Raw genomic sequence first — 23,189 nt, 5'->3', positions numbered from 1 at the left:
GCTCTTTGCTGTTAGCGGAAATAGCGCGCAACATTCTTCTGATCGACCAATGGGAAGCTCTGATGGACCGGAAGGAGTGTGGTTCTCCTGCCATTGAGAGCCTCCCCCCCTATTGTCGGAATGCGGAAGTTGGACAATGCGCTTGTGAAGGTGTTGCTGCTCCTCTCTCTATGCATGAAGATTGAACTTCATCCCAGACTGCAACCTCTTTCCTCTGTCCAACATCTGTGAGTACAACACACTCTTCTCACCCCTTTTCCATTTTATTTTTTCACTCTGGTGTTCAGTTCTTGACTTCCAGCAAAGTTGGCTCAGGTATGTGTCTCAATTGGCAAACACATGGTAAATGTAGTAATGCAGTGTGAAATTATAGCCTTTCCTATGAAATAAAAACAGAAAGGAGGTACATTGTTTAAATGGTGATATATTGGGATGTGGAGGAAGCGAGGATTGCAGATACCGGAAATCAGAGTCGAAAATTGTGGCGCTGGAAAAGCACAGCTGGTCAGACAGCATCCGAGGTGCAGAACAGTCAACGTTTTGGGCAAAAGCCCTTCATCAGGAATGATGTGTGGATGTACAAACGTGCCTCAGCTACCTTCTGCTCAGGCTTTCTACTCCAGTCAATGCCAGTTGTCACATAGGTGCAGCAAGCAATCAGCAAGGCAAGTGGTATATTAGCAAGAGGAATTGAGTTCAAAGTGGGGATGCCTTTCTGTAGTTAGGGAGATATTGAATATATTCAAAGCTGAGTTCGTCTGACTTTTGAATGTCAAAAATAGTTATGGGGAAGGCAATATTTTTTTTAAAATTTTTATTAGAAACTTTTTCAAATCTCTCACAAGACCTCTATATACAAAAAAGAACAATACCAAAATACAGAAAAATAGCAGTACAACAATGTCATATTATGATACTATTAATAATGAGCTACCTATTATTCTACTAGAACAAAGTTAGCTTAAACTAAACTACAATCAAATTGAATAAAAATAAAATTAAACATAATTTAAGTTAATTTGAATTCTATCACATTACTTTATTCTATTTCACTCACCACATCTCCATTAAGGCTCCCATCCATGGGAGCACCAGTTATTGCATCCGTATTCCTTTCACCCAGCCTTGCCCTCCCAGGGCCCCATGAGCACCCAGACTGATTCCCACAGCTATACCACGGCTCTAATTAATACTGCTGATCAGTCTGCATCAATATAATTTAGAAAGGGCTGCCACATCTTGTAAAACTACTGTTTTGTGGTGCACCATATTTGTGAGGTCATCTTGGGGGAGATGCTCCATCACCAGCATATGCCACCCCATAAGCCCTGGGGGTTTTTCCAACGTCCAATTAATTAAAATGATCTTCCTTGCACAGTGCATAAGAATGTTACACAGTCTGTTGCTGTGTTCTCCAAGAGAAGGCAAATTTGGCAACCCCAGAAGAAGAAATACCGGATTCACATTAACTTCAATCCCCCAGGATGTCCTTCAGCTCCCTTACTATAGCACTCCAGTATCTCTGGATCTTACAACATGACCAATAGCAGTGTGTGAGTGCCTATACTAATTTTACATTTGGGACACCTTGGTGATGTGCCTATCTTGAACTTAGCTAGCCTCTCTCGTGCCACATAAGCCCTGTGTAAAATCTTCAATTGCATACCCTGTACTTGGTTACATATTGAAATTTTCCTTACATTTTCCCATATATCTTGTCATACTTCAAATGAAATATCGTATCCTAGCTCACGATTCCACATCCTAGAGAGTCCTCCACATGCCCGAAGGTACGTCCCTTCTGTAAATGATACGACGTACTAACTGAAAGAGCGCCTGTACACCAGAGTACTCTTTATTCCACATTTGACCTGTAATGCTGAGCCAGGAGCGTGGTATTCCTCTGTTTATAATCCCTTAGCTGAAAGTACCGGAAAAGGCCCCCATTAGACAATGCATATTTCTGACTTAGCTGGCTAAATGACATCAAGACCTAACCCTCAAATAAATCTCTCAGACAGAAGATTCCCTTATTCTCCCATGACTTAGAGCCGGAGTCCATTGCCCCAGGTTTAAATCCTTGGGCTGCCACCAGTGGGGTAATCAGTGAGGTCTTCAGCCAATTGCCCTTGTCTTGCCTCATTATCCTCCAGGCTTTCACTGTATTTAAAATGATTGTACTCTTACACTGCTCAGTCTCGGATTTCATCTTATCAATGAATAATAGATTAACTAGGGGACATCTCGACTGCAATGCTTCAACGTCAAGCAAATTCTACCCAAGTCCCCCCGTACCCAGTCACCCACATATGCTAAGAAAGCGCTTATTTGATATCTCTTCAAGTCCAAAAGGTCCACTCCTCCTCACCCTGTGAGAGCTGCAATTTGGTAAACTTAATTAGAGGGCGGCTGCGACACCAAATAAAAGAACCGAGCCAACCATTGAGCCTCAGTAATACTCATCTGGGTAGCAACAACAGGAGCATTCTCATGGGGTACAACAGGCGAGGAAGAACATTCATTTTAATCAGAGCTATTCGGCCTAACCATGATAACGGTAATCCGTCCCACCGCTGCAAATCCTGCTTTATCCTCTCCAGTAATTGTATATAGTTAGCTTTATACAGCTGGTGGAATGCAGGGGTAATAAAAATTCCCAAATACAAAAACCCTTTTGACGACCATCTAAACAGGAACTGCATTCCATCCTTCAGATCAGGCACCTCCACTATTTCTCTCCCCCCACCCACCCAAATAAATTAATTGTTCGAATCAATCGAGGAACTGACTCCTACAGATTGGCCAAGAACAAAAGGACGTCATCAGTATATAGGGTAATCTTATGTTCCCCCATTCCCACTCCTGGCGCCACTATTTCAGGATCCCTCCTGATAGCTTCAGCTAATGGCTCAATTGCCAAGGTAAATAGCAGTGGTGAAAGAGGACACCCCTGTTGACTACCTCTTCCAGTATTAAAGTTATCTGACTTCGTGCCATTTGTGATGACTGCTGCCTTAGGATCATTATACAACACCACCACCATCTAGCAAAGTTTGTCCCCAGACCAAAGCGCTTGAGGACCCCAAACAGGTACAGCCATTCTATCTGGTCAAATGCCTTTTCTGCATCTAGGGAGGCCACCGAACCCAGGATCAACCTTTGCTGGCATACCTGCACCATGTTCAGTACCCTCCTAATATTGTTGGAGGAGCTACGGCCCTTAACAAAACCCATCTGATCTTCTTTCACAATACAGGACAACACCTATTCCAACCTCAGGGCCAGCGTCTTGGGTAGAATTTTAAAATCTACATTCAACAGTGAAATGGGTCTGTCTGAAGCACATTCTTCGGGCTCTTTCCCCTTCTTTAAAATGAGGGAGATATTAGCCTTCCTAAGAGAGGGAGGAAGATAATCCTGTGCATATGAATAGCTATGCATCCCCACCAACACATTTATGAATTTCGTATAGAATTCACTTGGGAATCCATCTGACCCCAGTGCTTTGCCACCTTGGAGATGCTTTATTGCATCCTGCACCTCCTGTATCGTCATAGGCCCATTCAACAGGAAACCTGTTCCGCGTTTATACTAGGGACGTGCAGGATCTCAAAAAAAGGCCTGCATTCTCGCTGCACTGTGTTCATCTCCCTCCGACCGCTTTAACTCTGCAAAGTATTCCCTGAATCTTCTTTAACTCACAGGTAACTGTACCAGCCTTCTTGCTAACAGACATAATGGATTGGGAAACATTTTTCTTTCTGGCCAGACATCTACCTGGTTTAACTACAAAATCAAACAATCTTTGTTGGACAAAGCAGGCCTTTTTTTTTCCCAGTGTGTGCAATGAGTTGGGAGCAGCCCGGAGAGCTACAGCTTGACCAGTGAAGGCCTATTGTAATATACGTCCTCAGCTATCTGCAGACGGGTCTCCAACATCTGTTGTTACTCCTTCCTCTGCGTCCTTCTAGTCGTTGAATAAAAAATAATCAGGCCTCATAAATATGCCTTAGTGGCCTCCTACAGTATTTCCAGATTACTGGCCGTACCAGAGTTGATATCCCAGAAGGCTCTGAACTCTTGTGATGTACTCAACACATTTGCTATCCCTTAACAGGAATGGGTCCATGCACCAGTGCTGTGCATCCATTCCACCACTCTTGATTTTACCATCTAAATACACTGGCACATGGTCCGAGACAGCTATATTGCCAATTTCACAAGCCAATGTACTGTCCAAGCAATCCAATGGCATTAAAAAGTGTCAGTTCCCATGTGGTACTTATGTGGGTTGGAAGAGAAAGTAAAGTCTCTTCCATTAGGGTGGAGATGCCTCCACACATCCACTAATCCCAACTCCTCGCACATGCCCACCCACTGCTTAGGTTGCGCGGGTGTACCTGCCTGGCCCCTTGGCACCCTGTCTCCCTCGGGATCTATTAGGCGATTAAAATCCCCTCCAGTGACCATGCGGCGAACCCCAAGACTCATTAATTTAGCAACTGCATCAATTAGAAATTTAAGAGGGTGCACCGGGGGGACAATACACATTCAGGACGCCATACTCTTCACCATGTATTAGAGCTTTAAGAATGACGGACAGTCCATGTTTGTCCTTAATTTGCTCAATTTCCTGGAAAGGGAGGTTCCTTCTTACCAGTTTTGCCACTCCTCTACACTTGGAGCTAAAGGAGGAGAAGAATACCCTATCATAACCTCCTTGCTGCAGTTTCTGATGTTCCTTATCAGTTAAATGTGTCCCCTGCAGCAGGGCGATGTCCACCTTTTCCTTCCTGAGGCTTGACAGCACCGTCTTTCTTTTTAATGGGGAAATGGCTCCCTTTTACATTCCAGGGGCACCACCTGAATGAATCAATAGCCATGGTCATCCTGGGCAGCCCGTGGTTTCCCAAGATGAGGAAGCTTATCTGAGGTGTGGTGAGCAACAAAGACATTAACTCTATAAAGTCTAAAAACTGCTCCTCTTCAAAACTGCTATAAATAAAAATATAACCACCACATATAACTTAAGCAAATGCGCAAATAACCCCCAAATATGTAGAGATCTCTTACCCCCCTCCCCAAACCCCACCATTGCCACCATCCTGGCTCCTTCCCACTGAGGCTGTGCCCCAAACTCCAGGCAATTCACAGATTGAAAAAAACATGTTATTTACATTCTGAGAGTTAACAATGGTTGCCCATCTCCCTACACCCCTTCTCCATACATCTTAAGCACAGGTATAGCCACTCCCAATCCAAAAACAAAAGGACAGCAGTAAAGAAAAGCCCCCAGACATTACCTAACTGACCGATATACTATATAATTCCAGTTTGACGTCAAGGCAGTACGTATAAAGCCGATAACCACAAGAAAAAGGGCGAAAAAGTAATGATGTCCCTCCCGCCTTCACCCCGACTCGATTTCTTTAATTCAGAGAATTCACAAAGTCCTTCGCCTTTTCTGCTGAATCAAAATTATATACCACCCCTCCATGAGTGAGACGCAATACGGTCAGGGACCTCAAAGAATATTTTATGTTCAGATCCCTTAATTTTCTCTTAACTTCATCAAATGCCCTTTTCTTAATCCAGGCTCCTGAGAAGTCCTGAAAATATATTATTCTTAAGCCTTTGTGCATTAAAGCCTGTGGATCTCTTCCCAGTCTTCTTGCTGTTTCAATCACTAACTGTTTTTCTTTATAATGCAGGAGGTGCACTAGGACCACGCGGGGCTGCGGGTCCGATCCGGACCTGCGCATTTCGATCCGGTGGGCCCGCTCCACACTCAACAGGCCCGACTCCAACTCCAGCCCCAGGAATCCAATAAGGTCTTCGCCTTCCTCGCATTCCGGAAGACCCACGAGCTGGAAGATATTTCTTCTACTTTAATTTTCCAGGTCGTCCACCTGCTCCTGAAGGACCCGAACCTGGTCTTCCAGCGTTTGGATCCTTCCTCCTGAGACCTCCGCCGCAGTCTCCGATGCCACGGTCCTCTCCTCCGCTGCCTATTCTCTTCGGGCCAACATTTGAATTTCCTGCTCCATGCTTTTCCAGCGTGGCAGATAATGGTTCCACCGCTGCTTCAATTTTTTCTCAGAGTTTGCCAAACTCCGAGAGTAACTGCTGCTGTCCCATTAAACCCAAAGGGACTGCCCTGGGAGTTTGAGCAATGGCTCCAGGCACCCCTGATGCAGTAGGGGAGTGCCCTGCCTGATGCACCCCTGTCAGCCCCTTTCCTTCATTTGCTTTCATTCTGGTCCGAAAGCTGTCAAACCACAATTATAGCAGCTCCAGACGTTCAGTAAGTTTATATTAGCAATTGTTTTCTCCTACAGATGGTTAATGAGGTGGGGGGAGGGGTAAAAGCCCACCTTGCCGGGGATATGGCACAGAGCCCAGCACAGCAGACCACTCAAACCACCGCCATCTTGGATTTCTAAGAAAATGATTTTAAGATCAGTACAGAACAGCTACAGGGCCATACAGCACAGAAACAGACCCTTCGGTCCAACTTTGCTGACTATGTTCTCAAACCCGACTATGTTCTCAAACTCAAGTAGTCCCGTCTGCCAGTGATTGGCCCATATCCCTCTGAACTTTCCTATTCATGTACATTTCCAAATGTCTTTTAAACATTGTCACTGTACATGCATCCACTACTTCCTCTGGACACCCATTCCACACACAAACCACTCTGTGATAAAAAAGTGGAGCTCTTCATGTCTTTTTAAAATCTTTCTCCTCTCCCCTTGAAAATTTGCTCCCTAATCTTGAAAGCCCCATCCTAGGGAAAGGACACCTGCCTTTCACCTCATCTGTACCCTTCATGATATTATAATCCTCCATAAGGTCACCTCTCAATCTCCTCTGCTCCAGTGAAAGAAAACCCATTCTATCCACCTGGCTGTAGGTATATTCATATTCAGTTATGATGTGTTCAGTGTTGGTGCAGGCTCAAATGGCCAACTCCTGCTCCCAATTCTCTCACTGTGTCCAGGACAGCATTAGGAGATTGGGAAAGGGGAGGGATAGATATCTTGTTTGTTTTTATTTTTAAAATGCACTTGATTCCCACAAATAAAATCAACAGGTACAAGTACAGCACGTGCAGTATTCCTCATTGCAGCTTCAAGGTTTTGTGTCCTCTTCTTACGCGTTGGCTCCAGCACATTCGGCTTCCTTCCCCCCCCCCCCCCCCACCCCCCCTCCCCATCCCCGCCCTGAGCCGTTGATGCTTCCATTGTTTATAAAATCAAGAGAGGAATGGATAGGGTAAATAGACAAGGGCTTTTCTCTGGGAGTGTAGAACTATAGAGTAATAGGTTTAGGGTGAGGTGGCCCGGGGAGGTGGCGAGGAATTTAAAAGGAACCTAGGGGGCAATTCATGCAGAAGATGGCGCGTGTAATGAAAGAGCTGCCAGAGGAAGTAGTAGATGCTGGTATAATTATGACACATTTAAAAGGCATCTGGGATAGGTTTATGAATAGGAAGGGTTTAGAGGGATATGGGCCAAATGCTGGCAAATGAGACCAGATTCTGTGAGGATATCTGGTCAGCAAAGGACCTGTTTCTGTGCTGTATATCTAGATGACTCTGGTTTGCCACGCCAGTCTGTTCAATTTCTCTCTGGTGTCATAGCCTTGATGTCTCATTCTAAAACTCCCCCACCCCCGTGGGGCACGTTAACCATTTTGTGTCTGATTGGTTGCCAAGAAGTTGCATTGCAGGTTCATCCTGCATTTACACACTATATGTTTACTTCCAAAAATCAGACCTGCTCACTCTCAACATTATCCCAATGTCGTGGAAGATATTAATTTTCAGGTGGAGGTATCCAAAATTCAGAGAGGTGTCAGTTGTGACTGTTTTGCTCTTCTGTCCCTGTCAGATCCTGAATCAGCACTTTCAGGGGAATTAGAATGGAGTGAGAACAGAGGGAGAGAGAGAGAGAGGGATGGTGCTTTCAGTTTTGTGGAATAACAAATGAAAAGAATGATCTGCAGAAAGTAGAATTGCTTGTTCTGAATTTCTACCCTGGACTGACAGTGATGACTTTTGTAATCTCTTTTTAAAGTATTTGATCTGAAGATGAAGTGTCAAAATCAATAGATGAAGGGCTTATGCCTGAACCATTGACTCTCCTGCTCCTCAGATGCTGCCTGACCCGCAGTTGTCGACTCTGATTCTCCAGCATTTGTGAGTCTGCAACAATTTTCAACTGTGATCCAATTGGTTCCTGTTTCAGTAAGATTTCAGCATCAGTGGGACTGGAAGAGAGACCCTACTGTTGCAGCAATGCACTGAGTGTGGAGCCTGAAACAGTTATCTGGCCTGGAAAGAGGAATTCAAGGCAGGGAGGGGACATACACGCGTTTGTGTGCAACTGTAGCTTCAGCCATGGAGAAACCATGGAAGTGTGGCGACTGTGGGAAAGGCTTCCGTGTCCCGTCTGCCCTGAAGACACATCGGCGCAGTCACACCAGGGAGAAGCCATTCTCCTGTCCTGAGTGTGGGAAGGCCTTCAGTAATTCCTCTGCCCTGCTGAGGCACCGGCAGGTGCACACAGGGGAGAGGCCCTTCAGCTGCCCTGAGTGCAGGAAGAGCTTCAGCGATTCCTCCGCCCGGCTGAGGCACTTGCGGGTTCACAGAGGGGAGAGACCCTTCAGCTGCCCCGATTGTGGGAAGGTGTTCACTCGCTCCTCCCACCTCGTGATTCACCGGCGGGTCCACACCGGTAAGAAGCCCTTCCCCTGCCCCAAATGTGGGAAGGCCTTCAGCGATTCTTCTGACCTGCTGGCCCACCGGCGGGTCCACACCAATGAGAGGCCATTCACCTGCTCTGCCTGCGGGAAGCGCTTTACACGCTCTTCCGACCTGCTGAAGCACCAGCGAGTCCACACTGGGGAAAAGCCCTTAAGCTGCTCTGAGTGCGGGAAGGGCTTTATCCAGGCCTCCAACCTGCTGACGCACCAGCGGGTCCACATTGGGGAAAGGCCGTTTGCCTGCCCCGAGTGAGGGCAGAGGTTCACAATGTCCTGCAGCTTGAACAAGCACCAGTGGAGGCATCAATGCTCCTAACAATCAGATCCTGCCGGTAACGCTGCTGAGGGTCACCCCCCGGACTGAACCTCCTGCCCTTTCTGACAGTGGGGGTAGTGGGAGAGTTGGTAGGCTTTTTTGTTTTCTACTGGGGGAGTTGGGGGGAAGGGGGGTGGTGGCTCAGTGGTTAGCACTGCTGCATCATAGCACCAGGGACCCAGATTTAATTCCATCCTCAGGGTGACTGTCTGTGTGGAAATGAATGTAATTCCCCCTTGTGTCTGCATGGGTTTCCTCTGCGTGTTCCAGTGTCTTCCCAAAGTCCAAACGTGCGCATGTTTGGGCGAATTGGCCAAGCTAAATAGTCCCATAGTGTTGATGAATGTGTAGGTGTGGTGCATTCGTTAGGGGTAAGGGCAGAGTGATCGGGTAGGAGAATGTGTCTGGGTGAGTTACTCTTCAAAGGGTCGCTCTGAACTTGTTGAGCAGAAGGGCCCGTTTCCACACTGTAGTGGTTCTATGTTTCTATGAACCTTGCTTCCAGTGGGCGCTGCTGCTCATTGAGCCCAAGACCCGCACAAACCTACGACCACAAGACCATTGGAGCAGAAGTTAGGATATTTTGACCCATCGAATCTGCTCCACCATTTGTTAGAGACAAAATAAAAAACTGCAGATGCTGGAATCTAAAATAGACAAACAGGAGGCTGGGCACAACAAGGCAGGCAGCACCAGGACGTGGAGAAGTCAGCATTTCAGGTATTATCCCTCAGGACTGAAGAAGGGTTCTACCCGAAACGTTGACATCTCCATCAGAAATGATTTATCAGGATGTTGTTAGAACTAGAGGGCATAGTTTAGAGTGAGAGGGGAAAGATTTAAAAGGGACCTAAAGGGAAAACTTTTCATGCAGAGTGTGGTGCGTGGATGGAACAAGCTGCCAGAGAAAGTGGAGAAGGCTGGTAGAATTACAGAATTTAAAAAACATTTGGTTGGGGACATGAATAGAAAGGGTGAGAGGGATTTGGGCCAAGTGCTGGCAAATGGGACTAGATTAAGTTAGAATATCTGGTCAGCGTGGACGAGTTGGACTGAAGGATCTGTTTCCGCGCTGTACCTCTCTATGAAAACTGGTCCTGATGTAAGTTTAGAATTGAGTACTTTGAATAATTAAATCTTGTTGAATTCAACTCCTGAAAGGTTTCAAATGAACCGCTCCAAGCGATATGAGTTAACTACGCCGAGTTGGATAAAGTATCCCATCAAGTTCAACATGAATGCACAGTTGAAGAATTCAGAAGTCACACAACACCAGGTTACAGTCCAACAGGTTTATTTGAAATCCCAAGCTTTGGGAGCATTGCTCCTTCATCAGTGCTGCTCCTTCATCACTTCACCTGATGAAGGAACAGTGCTTCGAAAGCTCATGAGTTCAAATCAATCTATTGGGATTGTCACCTGGTGTTGTCTGACTTCTGACCTGTCCACCCCCAGCACCTCCACATCAGAGTTGACGAATGAGATCAGATTTGATTCAGCATGATTTAGTGAGATATTCATCTGGATATCCTTATGCCTGAAACATCGATTCTCCTGCGCCTTGGGTGCTGCCTGACCTGCTGTGCTTTTCCAGCACCACACTCTCAACTCTGATCTCCAGCATTTTCAGTCCTCACTTTTTCCTGGTTCATATGGAAACTCAACACTGTCAGAGTTACAAACCGGTCCATGCTGGCCAAAATGTTTGTCAACACTAACCTAATTTCCCTGCACTTGGCCCATATCTTTCTAAAGCTTTCCTATCCATGTATTTGTTGAAACGCCTTTTCAATGTTGTTAATGTACCTGCTTCAACCGCTTCCACTGGCAGCTGTTTCCCCAGGCGAACTACACTCTGTAAATATTTTGCCCCACATCTTTTCTTCCATCTTTCTCCTCTCACCATAAAAACGCGTCCTTGCTCTTGAAATCCTCCCCCTCGGGAAGAGACATCTACCATTAAGCTAACTCTACCCCTCATGGTTTGAAAATATTGCCTCTCAACTTCCTCTGCTCCAGTGGAAAAACATCCCAGCCTATCCAGCCTAAATTCTAATTTGATAATAATGGCAGTGATGATTTTGGCTGTGTGTGTGTCAAGGATCTCTCATTTCTAAGCTAATGCTGTGCCTCTTAAGTTCACCTGATCTTAAAACGAATGGCACCCCATTCAATTAAAATGTCCATGTTTTCTGTGTAAAGTCGGTCCTGGTCAGGAAATAGGCAGTGGTGTCTTATATTCCCGTAGACTTCTTGTGAGCGGGTTGATATGCTCTGTTTTGAGATGTATGAGTAAATCTTCAGAACTAAAGATTAATGCAGCACTTTATTCATGTCTCATTATTAAAAACACTTTCTCCATTTACAGATGTGATTGAGAAGCTTCTCCCAATGAATCTTTGACTGATAACAGCATTTGTCAGGCTTTTGAAAGTCACTGCAGCTCTGTCACAGCACAGGGGAGGGCTCTTTCAGACACAACGCGTCATGCAGAAAATTCTCCCACATTAGTCGAGCAAAGTTGACGTCTTTTTAAGACATTGTGAAACTTGAAAGGGTTCAGAAAAGGTTTGGAAGGATGTTGCCAGGGCTGCAAGATTTCAGCTACAGGGGGAGGCTGAATACGCTGGTACTATTTTCCCTGAAGCTTCAGAGTCAGCCAGAAACATCTGTTGAATCAGGAAACATCTCTTCCTGCAGCAGCTTCAGACAGACTGCTTGCTAAAACCCAAACCAGGGGAACAGAATGGGACAACTGCCCTTTCATTGTAGAAGTGTTTTAGAAAAAAAAAATCAAACCCTTTTCCCGGATTCTTGCCTTAGCCAGTATCTGTTAACCATTAGCGAAATCCTTAATCCTAAACGAATGGGAAGCTCTGCCTTTTACAACTCCTCCTGAAAATAAACCAACAAAGTAATCTTCTTAAAGGAGCAGCATGATCACAACAAAAAGCACCTGAACTGAAACGTTTGTAACAGAAGGCTGTACAGTTAGCAGGACAAGAAAACGGTTTTCAATTTCACCAATCAATTTAAATCAGCCCCCTTGGCTACCAAAAATTTATTGAATTTAAATCCTAAAGTTTTGACAACAGGACCAATCCTATCATAAAGAATTGGCGCTCTCAGTCATCTGTGTATTAGAGAAAGCATCATTTAGAAAAACAGAGAAGGGCATTCCTGACAGAGGAATCGGAGGAGGCATCCCCGACAGAAGATGGCACAGAATATTCCGGAAGACACATAACCTGGTTGTAATCTGAGAGATTAAATTCTATTTTATGTTATCTGAGTGGGACATGTATTGATTGGAACAGCATACCAGAAGAATCTTGATTTATTCCAGAATACCCAGTAGTTAGGACGGATTTATTCAGTTTGTTAGTAGTGTTATTCATTTATTCACCGTGAGAGTTGGCTAAATAAATTGCTGATTGTCGATTTTAAAGTGTCAGGGATTTATTTTTAACACTACAGCAGGTTACACCACTTATCACACTGACTTTACAGATTAAAGGGCAACGTGCCACTCTTTGGACGTTTCAGTTTGAGATCTTGGTGAGGGGGGAGGGGGGAGGGGGGTTCAGTCTTCGCTTTGTAACAGTATTGATGACATTCTCTTGAATGCAATGGAGTCAATACTAATCCCAGCCTCTTAGTGTGGTTGTGGGTGAATCAACTTAATTTGGCTCCTGACTCAGAAACCGCACAGAGAATCAACTGCTGAAATAATGATTTGCACTTTATTGCATGTAGCAACCACAAATAAAACCCCTCAAGTTCATTCAGCTTCACCCCCCCCCCCACCCCCAAACATGGCTATCACCCAGTTGATGGCTGAATTTAAATGGGTTTCCACAGAAGTTGCCCATCTCTGGAAGTTCCAGGGGTTTGATGCAGTATCATTCTTCTAAGCACTGCTGCGGCTGCATCATTCTGGAGTTGAATTTTGGTGGCGTTTCCTCAATTTCAAATCTGTGGTGTGACTTTTTTTTAAGACTCTAACATCACCTCACATTGCTGGAGACCTCAGGTCTGTAGCTTACCTTCTTATCCTTGAGGGTTAGCTGTCTGTTTGAAACAGTCTGCCCTGCAATTAACCCCGCTATGTCAGGGCTTTCCTTCTACAGGCAGAATTAATTGTACTTTTGTCACACCATTATTAAATAACATTATCTTACCTGTCCCAAGAAACAACTTATTGTGTTGCCTCCTTCTTCCCAGGGATGGTTAATAAGCCATTTATCGTATTGAATCTGTCTGCCATTCAATCATAGCTGATATGTTTCTTAATCCTATTCTCCCTGTAACCTTTGAGCCCCTTGATACTCAAGAATGAGTAAATGGTAGAGCAGACTCAATGGGCTGAATGGCCTAATTTCACTTCCTGTGGTGTCACAGTTTCTCGTCAGCCCTTTCGTTTCTTGGTCCAGAAAGCGTTATTGTTGACCCGTGAAGTTTGGGAAGCTCTGGAGTTTACAGGTGCACACCATGCTCCTCTCTGCCTCCTCCCAGAATAACGATTCCTCCTGAGATACTGGCAGTTCTTGAGATCCCTGGATATCCCGGAATACAAATCAGTGTGTCTGGAAGTCTCTGCTGCTACCCTGGAACAGAAGGATTATGGGGAGAAAATTCAGAAATCCGAAGAGCAAAGAGTCTTGGGACTTCTAGCCCAGGATTCTCTCAAGGTAAACTTACAGGTTGAGTCAGTAGTTAGGAAGGCAAATGCAACAATGGCATTTATTTTGACAGCACTTGAATATAAAAGCAGGGATGTACTTCTGAGGATCTATAAGGTTCCGGTCAGGCCACAATTGGAGTACTGTACACGGTTTTGGGCCCCATATCTCAGGAAGGATGTACTGGCCCTGGAACATGTTCAGAGGAGGTTGATGACAAAGGTCCCAGGATTGAAAAGCTTAACATACGAAGAACATTTGATGACTCTGGGTCTGTACTCAATGGAGTTTAGAAGATGACAAGGGAACTAATTGAAACCTTCAGCATACTGAACAGCTTAGACAGAGTGGATGTTGGGAAAATATTTCCATGGGTAGGAGAAAATAGGAGCCGAGGGCTCAGCCTTCAAGTAAAGGGAAGATCTTTTGGAACGGAGATAAGGAGAACTTCTTCAGACAGAGAGTGGTGTATCTATGGAATTCACTGCCCCAGAAAGCTGTGTAGGCCAGATCGTTAAATATATTTAAGATGGGATAACTAGGTTCTTGAGTATCAAGAGGATTAAAGATTACGGGGAGAATGGGGTTGAGAAACGTATCAGCCATGATTGAATGGTGGAGCAGATTCAATGGGCTGAATGGCATAATTTCTGCTCCTATAGTCTAATGATATGCTGATGTGTGGAGGGGTGAGAATGGGGGAAAATCCCAGGCTCAGAGAGCGTCAGCCCCAACTGGAAGTAAAGTGGGTGAGAGAGCGTCCATTCAGCATAAAGGAACCCCTTACCCCTCCTACTTCACCCATTAAACAGGGTTCAAGATGTGACTCTCAGCAGCGGTAACAGCAGAGTCCAACCCGAATCCCTGCACCATCTCACTTGTGAAGTTGCTGGTGTCTCCACAAGTTGCACGACTGGGTGAAGCCCTTCCCACATACTGGACAGGTGAACGGCCGCTCCTTGGTGTGGATGCGCTGGTGTTTGCGCAGGGTGGAGGAATCACAGAAGTTATTGCTCCACATGGGACAGGTGAACGGCTTCTCCCCAGTGTGGACGCGGAAGCTGAGCAGCAGGTGATACGACTGGGTGTAGCCCTTCCCGCACACGGAGCAGGAAAACGGTTTCTCCCCGGTGTGCATCCGCTGGTGCGGCAGCATTTGGTGTGACTGAGTGAAGCCCTGCCCACACACGGGGAAGATGAACGGGTTCTTGCTGGTGTGGACACACTGGTGGGACAGGAGATGGTGTAACTGAGAGAAGCCTTTCCTGCACTGAGTGCAGGTGAACAGCCGTTGCCCGGTGTGCAAACGCCAATGAATCTCCAGCACAGATGGCGAAGGGAAACCATTCCCACACTCCCCACATTTCCACGGTTTCTCCATGGTGCAGGTGCCCTCGTCTGTCTCAGACCTTAACAATCAGTTGAAAACTCGCTCACGCTTACAGCATGTGTGTGGTGTTACTGGTGAACCCTCTGATAATTGGAACACTCTCATTCAGTCTGTAAAGCTTGTTCCAGTCACGACTCTGGTGTGTGGGTATGTGAGACTCTGAGTTTCCAGTCACACTGACGTTTAAAACCTAACTAAGCTGACAGACCTTCTCTCCTTTGTTTTCAAGGCCATCAATATCCACGTCCTCGTGAATCAAGTGACTGTCAGACTTTGATCTGATGTTTGGTCTGAGATTTCTGCCGCCAAATTCTTCTCTTGTAATATTCCTGTGAAGTGATTGCAAAGGTCATCACAGTCAGTCCATGACAGAAAATCTGAACGTAATTCTAGTTACTGTGGAACATTCTTTCCTCTCAATCCCAAAGATTGTAGATCTATAGATCTATATGTAACTGTAAACCAACAGGGTTATGAGGCAGACTGCATACCTCCACGAAGAGTTCACATGGACTCAAGTTGCTGAATGGACCTCTGTCGTGCAGTATTGACACTCTTACTGAAGATCTACAATATGCTACAGTACGATATTATAAGCCCAAGAACAACTGCAAATCAGACGAGGTCTTTTCTGAAGTTTGACCATGAACTTCTGAAGCTGCTGCTGCTCTTCCCCTCCCTCCCTGAATGAAGATTGATCTTCACCCAAACTGCAACTTCCTTCCTCTGTCCAAATATTTGTGAACACATCCCTTTTTTTGAAGGATGGCATGTTTTCTGATCATCACAATTAAAGGGGTGTTTTCCCCCTGATATGCAAAGGGACAGTCAGTCAGGGGAGGGCAGGGTCACGTCTGGTGTTGTAGTGTGGAATCTGTGGTAGCTGCAACAATTCATCCCAACTCCTGTACTCAGTGCTCTGACTGATGAACGCAAGCATGCCGAAAGTCTTCTTCACTGCCCTGTCTACCCATGATTCCACTTTCTAGGAGCTATGAACCTGCACCCTTACATCTCTTGGTTTGAAATACTGCATATGAAACAGATTTGGTGCTTGTTGGTATGTGTTATTATCAGGTGCTTATCTCGACTCTAATTCGGTATTTTATACTGAATGCCATGACTGATGAAGGCCAGTGTGCCAAAACTTTCTACCTGAGACTCCACTTTCAGAGAACTGTGAACATGTACTCTAAGATCCCTCTGTTCCACTACACTCCTTAAGGTCCTACCATTCACCATGAAATTCCTACCTTGATTTGACTATACAAAATGTAAGACCTCACACTTATCTATATTAAGCTCTATTTGCCATTAAACTTAAACCTGTGCCCTCTAATTTTGGACTCCCCCAACCCAAAGGAGAAGACCTTGCCTATTTACCCTACCCATGTCGCTCATGATTTTATAAATGTCTTTAATGACACCCCTCAGCCTCCAAAGCTCCAGAGAAAATAGCTCCAGTCTATTCAGCCTCTTCCTGTAGCTCAAACCCTCAAACCCTGGCAGCATCCTTGTAAATGTTTTCTGACCCTTTCAAGTTTCACAACACCCTTCCTGCAGCAGAAAGCAAAGAATTGCATCCAGTATTGCAACAATGATGGAACCAATGTCTTCTCTGAAGAGGATTTTAAAACAATATTTATAACTACAAGCAAATCAGGTTAGTTGGGCATGGCTTTCCAATAGCAGTTTGTTTTGGTTGTCCTTCATTAACCTATGCTTTATAATATATAAGAAAATATTTTGAGGGATGGGATTGTTCCTAGCACGTCCAACATTTGCTCCCCATCCCTCATGGCCTTTGGACTGAGCAATTGGCTACATGCTAGAAGGCAGTTGAGAGTCAACCACATTGTAGTAGGTCTGGAGTCATGTGGTGTGAGCGTATGCACGCGTGTGTCGGGTTGTGAGTGGTAGATTTCCCTCCCTAAAAGAACACTTTCACAACATTCTGTAATGATTGGACAAAAACAACAGTTCTGGCAGCATCTATGAGGAGACGACAGTGTTACTGTTTTGAGTCCGGTGGCCCTTCAAAATTAGGCTGGATTCAAAACATTGACTGTTTTCTTTCCACAGATGCTGCCAGACCTGCTGCATTTCCCCAGCAATTGTGCCTTTTGTTGCTGATCTCCAACATCTGCAATTCATTGTCTTAGCCAATAATGGTTTCCTGGTTGCCATACAGAGACACACTCTCACTTCCAGATTTTTTTGTTCGTTGAAAATAAAGTCCACTAGCATCCATGATGGGATCTTAATTTTTGTTCTCAGAAGACCGAGATCTCTGGGCTACTTAACCACTATCACGAGATCACAATCTTCCCTTCACTGACAGTGACATTGACCATCTTGTCCTGAATATTTTTCATTATTCATTCATGGAACGTGACACTTGGTCTCCCAAAAAATAACCAAGTGCCAATTCAGAGGGCAGTTAAGAGTCAACCACATGACTTTGGATCAAGAGTGACACATTCACCAAACGGGGAAGGACTGAAGATTTCCTTCCTTAAAAAAGGTTATTAGTGAACAAGATAGGTACTTATGACAATTGATAAGATCACCAAAGCAGCGATAAGTTTATATTCCAGATACATAAATTGATTTCAAATTGCATCGAGGCCATAGCAGCATCAATTTGAAACTCCAGATGTTAAATCCAGTAACAATGCCCAAATGCCACCAACTCCCTACAATCTCAAGGCTTCCCAACACTGACTGGTCTGTAATTGCCAGTTGCATCCTTTTCCACCTTACGATTGACTATTCAATTCAGCCCTTTGAGTTGACTCTACGATTTATTCAGATCACGATTATTCTGGGAAACATTTACTCCATTTTGCTGCCATTTCCCCATAATCCTCAATTTGCTTAATGATTAAAAAAAATCTATCTCAGCCTTGAATGCACGTAACAACTCAGGCTCAACAGCCCTCTGTAGTATCAAGTTCCACAGATTTACTGCCCTCAGGAGAAATTCCTATCTGTCCTAAACATGCAATCTCTTATTTGGAGGTTACTTCCTCTGGTCCCAGACTCACCCACTTTTCCACGTCTAGCCTGTCAAGTCTCCTCAGAATCTTGTACGTGACAATAAGGTTACCTCGAATTCTTCTAACTTCTAATAAGCACAGGTCCAACCTATTCAGTTCTCCTCATAAGACATTCTTTCCATCCCTGGTATCATCATGGTAAACCTTCTCTGGCCTGCCTCCAATGCCAATATATCTTTCCTCAGGTAAAGGGCCCTAAACTATTCACAGTATTCAGTTGTGGCCTGACTAATGCCTTACATAGGTTCACTATAACCTCCCTACATTTCTACTCTGTTGAAAAGGCCAACCTCCCATTTGCCTCCCTATTACTCACTGAAATTGGATGAAGAGATTCGTGGACGTGATTCCAAATCCCTCTATTCTAAAGCTTTCTCCATTTAATATTCACTTCTTCACCTCCTAACAAACTGTATTACCTCATTTTCCCATCTGCCAAGCTTTCGCTCATTTGCTTAACCTGTCTATATCCCTCTCCAGATATCTAATGTCATCCTCACCACCTGCTTTCACATCAACTGTCTCTTCTGCAAATTTAGCAATAGTACATTCACTTTACTTATCCAAGTAATTCGTGTATATATTGTAAATAATGTTGGCCCCAGTGCTGATCCCTGTGGTACACCACTAGTTGCAAGTTGTCATCCTGAACATGCCACTTACCACAACTGTGGTAGTTAGCCAATCCTCTATCCATAGTAACATACAGCCTCCCAACACCGTGGGCTGTTTGCTTACTATTTCATGAGATGTGAATATCATTGGCTGTGCCAACAACTCTTCCCAAACTTACCTTGAAAAGGTGGTGCTGAACTGCTTCTTAAATTGCTTCACAAATATGGTGTGGACTGCAACAATGTTCAGGAGTGATTTCCAGCATTTTGTTCAGTACCAAAGAAACAATGCGATATATCTTGCAGTCGGAATCCTGTGTTCACACTTGTCTGTTCTTGGTGGATGAGGTCATGACTTGGAAGGTGCTTTTGAAGAACCACCACTCATGCAACCAAGCCAGACTGATAGATTGTGGCCCGAGACTCTGCCATTTTGACTTCCCTCATCAATCTACATTCTTTCCAGCGAAGTTTCAGTCTCAAACCGCCACGCAATGCCATCTGTTACGGCTTAAAAGATAAGAATATACATGATTACCAATCGTATTTTGGGTTGTATAAATCTTTGCCTGCCAGAGTTATTTTCCAAAAGACTTTAATTAAACGGGGTGACTGCATGAAATGGTTTGTTGGTCAGACTATAATCATCATCCTCAAAGGAGACAATGCCAGTAATACCATTGAACTCGTCTTTTTGTTTAAAAAGCACAAGTTCTTGATTTATTTTTACAACTTACTGGCATTCACACCTGCACATTCAATGTCAAACTCAGACAACATAAATGAAATTACACCATTAATTTTGTTTTACAACAATCCAACAGATTAATTAATAAAACACAGTGAATACCAAGGCCGATTAATGTGAAATTAAATTTGACTGAAAATGTAAAATCGAGATGAGAGATAACAAATGGGGGAAGGGCAGAAGGCAAGAAATGCAGCATCGTAGAAGGTGCTCCTCCAGGGAGTGTATTTTACCAACTACAACTGCTAAATATAAACAAACACCCTGACATGATCCTCCGGTTTTAATGTAAACCATAGCCCCATACAGTAGGTACCATTTAAATAAGTTAATAGATACAAGCCTTGAGCAAATCCAGCCTCCAGCCGGGCCCCCCGCTTCTTGGAGCTCGGAGAGGGGTTCCCACTCATTCATTCAACAGGAGGCGGCTCAATTTATTGTAATGGGCACGGAGGGTACAGTGGTCGTGTCTCATGTTGAGGAGGAAGCTGTTTCCTCTCATTCAACAGAAGAGGACCTATTTACTAGAGTTTTTTGTGGTGCAGCTGTAGTCTCCCAGAGAGCCCTGAAGCTCAGGTTCAAATCCCACTGCTCCAGTGTGTGTAATAACATGACTGCCCAAGCCACGTGCCAATTGGCACAGGGATAAGAAAATTAGGGAAGTAAACACGTCAACCTGTTCAATGCTATCTCCAATCATTTCACTTCCTGTCCCATTCGTACTCCAGGGAGCCCAGCCTCTTTTAACGAAGGTTCTTTTTGAGAAGTTTATTCGGGCATTTTTGTACAAGTCAAGTTAAGAAAGCCGGGATCTCTCGCAAGACTGCACGGTAGACAACAACTGTAATTCTCGGCGGGGAGGCTGAATTATGAATTCACTAATAGTTTCGCTGAAGCGATGGTGCAGCCTGCACCCGCAATTGGTCAGCGCGTTGGGGTGTTCACCGAAAGGTTGGTGGTTCTATCCCACCCAGGGGCGGTGTGTTCGCTGCTCTTCCTTGCCCTCAACGCTGTCCCCTTTTAATGGGGTCAGGAAAATGTTCCACAAGGGGAAATCTTCTCCACAAAGGGGTTTCTGAATTGAATTAATGTCTAAAGTAAGGGACTGTGGATGCTGAGAAGCCGAGACAAAAAGCGAAACTCGGCAGGTTTGACAGTACCTGTCGGAGAAAACAGAATTGTGAAATATTGTCTCTGATTCTCTTTCCACAGATGTTGCCGGACCTGCTGAGTTCCTCCTGCAATTTCTAGTTTTGTTTTTAACGGAAAGTTCATTTCACCTTTTGGGATGAAACACCTAGACTCGCCATGTGCAGATATTTAACCCTTTCGAATCACTGTGAAGTGATTGGATTCAAACAAACTCTGCGATGATTCACTCTTTCTCAGCTCCACAGGCAGACAGACCTGGGAAGTGAAGTTGTCAGTGTGGTTCTGTATTCGTGGGCCGACTGGTTAATGCGATGGACTTGAAATCCATTGCGGTTTCCCCACGCAGGTGTGAACCCTGCCGACGACAAAATGAGAAATGTCGTCGAAAAGAAAGGGAGCTTGCTCCCCGGCTTCTTCTTTAAGATTCAAATCAGTGGAGGGGGAAAAATATTTCACTCACATTGTGACTGGTGGGAATCTGCAACCCACTGCCTGTTCGGGTGGAACAAAAAGATACCCTCAGAGCTTCGTTTGAGGCTATGAGCAAAGTGTTTGGAAATGAGACTAGAACAGTGAGGGGCATGAAATCGTGATCGAAATGAAGCAGGCACCTGTGGACAAGGGTGTTTCCTTTGCCAGTGAAAGATACTGCTTCACAAAGTTGGGCCTGTGGAAGGGAAGCAGTGACGATGATTATCTTTAGTTGTTCAACTTGTGAATGTTCCCATTGCTGCGCATGTCCGTGTTAACGTCAGAACTCTGCAGCATGGTGCCGTAAGAGACGCACAGTACCCGGACGCAATGGATGACGCATCTGACTCCACCTACCTGTTTGAAATGCAGCTCACAGCTTCTTCACACACCCCAATTAATCTTTCTCATTGTCCTGAAGCCGGCATACGGTTTGAATTCCTGATCTGCGGGAATGGGAATCTTTTCACTGTGTCGCGTCAGTTAATGTCTCTGAGAACATCGGAGTCAAGTCACAGCGCTGTCAGATGAGGGGAAGCTGAAATAGCCCTACACGCTGCTCACGGGCACATTTTACTTTCCCCAACTCACCGCCTCAACCACTGCAGCTCCTGGGAGTGGAAAGGAAACAATCACCAAAAACCAGTCTTAGCTTTGTGAATCTTCAGAAAATCAGCAAACGTTCATCCCTTCGGATTTTCTATCCTGGGCTGAGAGGGAAGGGTTTTGTCACTCTTTTGTAGGACATTGCAAGTGGATGTTTTGCAGAAAAGCACCACAATGCAATCTGATTAATCAGGACCTGGATGTTTTCGGTCTTTGAATGTAAGTGTTGTGCTCCAGAACTTTGTTGTTCACAGTTTATAATACTTATCTTCCCAGTCCCCTGTATCACTTGTAGAAAATGTTTAGATTGCGTCTTGTAATCCTTTCACTGTCTGCTAATGAGGATAGCGTTTCCGTGTTTTACCTAAATTATCTTGACCTTGCATACCTCAAGCCTCAAGCTAATTTCACGAGAAACCTTCTCCAGTTCAAAAGCCAACTGTTAATGATGGCTTTGTTTCTTGTCACGTATCCAATTTCAGATCGATGTTGTTAATGTCCCTTTTATTCCTTCAGATCCAGGTTTCGCTCACAGGGCTAGAACAGAACTGTCACCAAATACATTTACCAATCTACGTTCATCTATCGATTGTATTAGCATCATCAACACTTCTCATCAAAATAACTCGATAGACTTTCATCACAATTTTCTGTGAACAGTTCTGCATTAGCTTTGCTGAATGAACCCCAAATTTCTTGACGTGGCTCCTTATTTTCGGCCATGATTATGAATCTCTCTACGCATGGGAATGGATCCTTCCCACCCGCTCTATCTCTCATCAATGTGTGTAGTTCAATTCGATCTCCCATCAGCCTCCTCTGTCCTGATCAAATCCAGGGCAACAAGATACGTTGGGGCTATGGCGCGGACAGACAAAGCCCAGTACTCACCTTTCCTGTTAGAACCATTCCATGAGAAATTTTAGACCACAACTTTGGGCGTGCAGTTGTGGCCGAACACTTCAGGTGTTGGCGTAGAGATGCTTTGGGGCTCCCCCGCCCAGGCTGGTAACCTGCTGACTATGCTTTCTTCGCTGGCGATTTTAAATGACTTCCTGTTGGTTACATTATCGCTCAAACTTCACAAAACCCGTCTCAATAAAGTCCCGTTTTCTCATGTCTGGGAATTGATTGCCATGCAGGAAACTCGGGTTCTGAACAAACAACGTCCCAGCCTCACAACGTCAGCTCTGTTTACCTTTCCACAGATGCTGCTCGACCTGTTGGCTTTCTGCAGTATTCTCTGTGTTTCTTAGGCACAAGTGCTGCTTTTCATTCAAGAACTTCAATCCCTGTCCTCTGGGAACTGACTCTGGTCAGTGGCAATTGATTCTTCTGATCATTAATCTGCCCATTCCCACCGCTTCTTCTCCCATCATTACCAA

At 44.8% G+C, this 23,189-nt stretch overlaps 1 protein-coding gene and 1 long non-coding RNA gene across 2 annotated transcripts in view; both read right to left on the bottom strand.

Moving 5' to 3' along the window:
* LOC148144460 (uncharacterized) overlaps nucleotides 1-23,189 on the bottom strand; it is a 587,526-nt gene that overhangs the window by 152,490 nt on the left and 411,847 nt on the right. The gene's annotated exons all lie outside the window — the stretch shown is intronic.
* Nucleotides 14,639-23,189, bottom strand: part of LOC122545538 (uncharacterized) — an 89,211-nt gene continuing 80,660 nt past the window's right edge. Inside the window, exon 2 of the mRNA XM_087975678.1 lies at nucleotides 14,639-14,913. Coding sequence (XP_087831804.1) covers nucleotides 14,639-14,913 — 275 coding nt within the window. The remainder of the gene's footprint in view (nucleotides 14,914-23,189) is intronic.

The sequence above is a fragment of the Chiloscyllium plagiosum genome, unplaced genomic scaffold, assembly GCF_037043375.1.
Source record: "Chiloscyllium plagiosum isolate Xiang-an unplaced genomic scaffold, Cpla_swu_hap1 HiC_scaffold_27, whole genome shotgun sequence".
NCBI lineage: Eukaryota > Metazoa > Chordata > Chondrichthyes > Orectolobiformes > Hemiscylliidae > Chiloscyllium > Chiloscyllium plagiosum.
The sequence above is the reverse complement of the archived record's forward strand: the minus strand, read 5'-3'. Positions and strand labels throughout refer to the sequence as shown.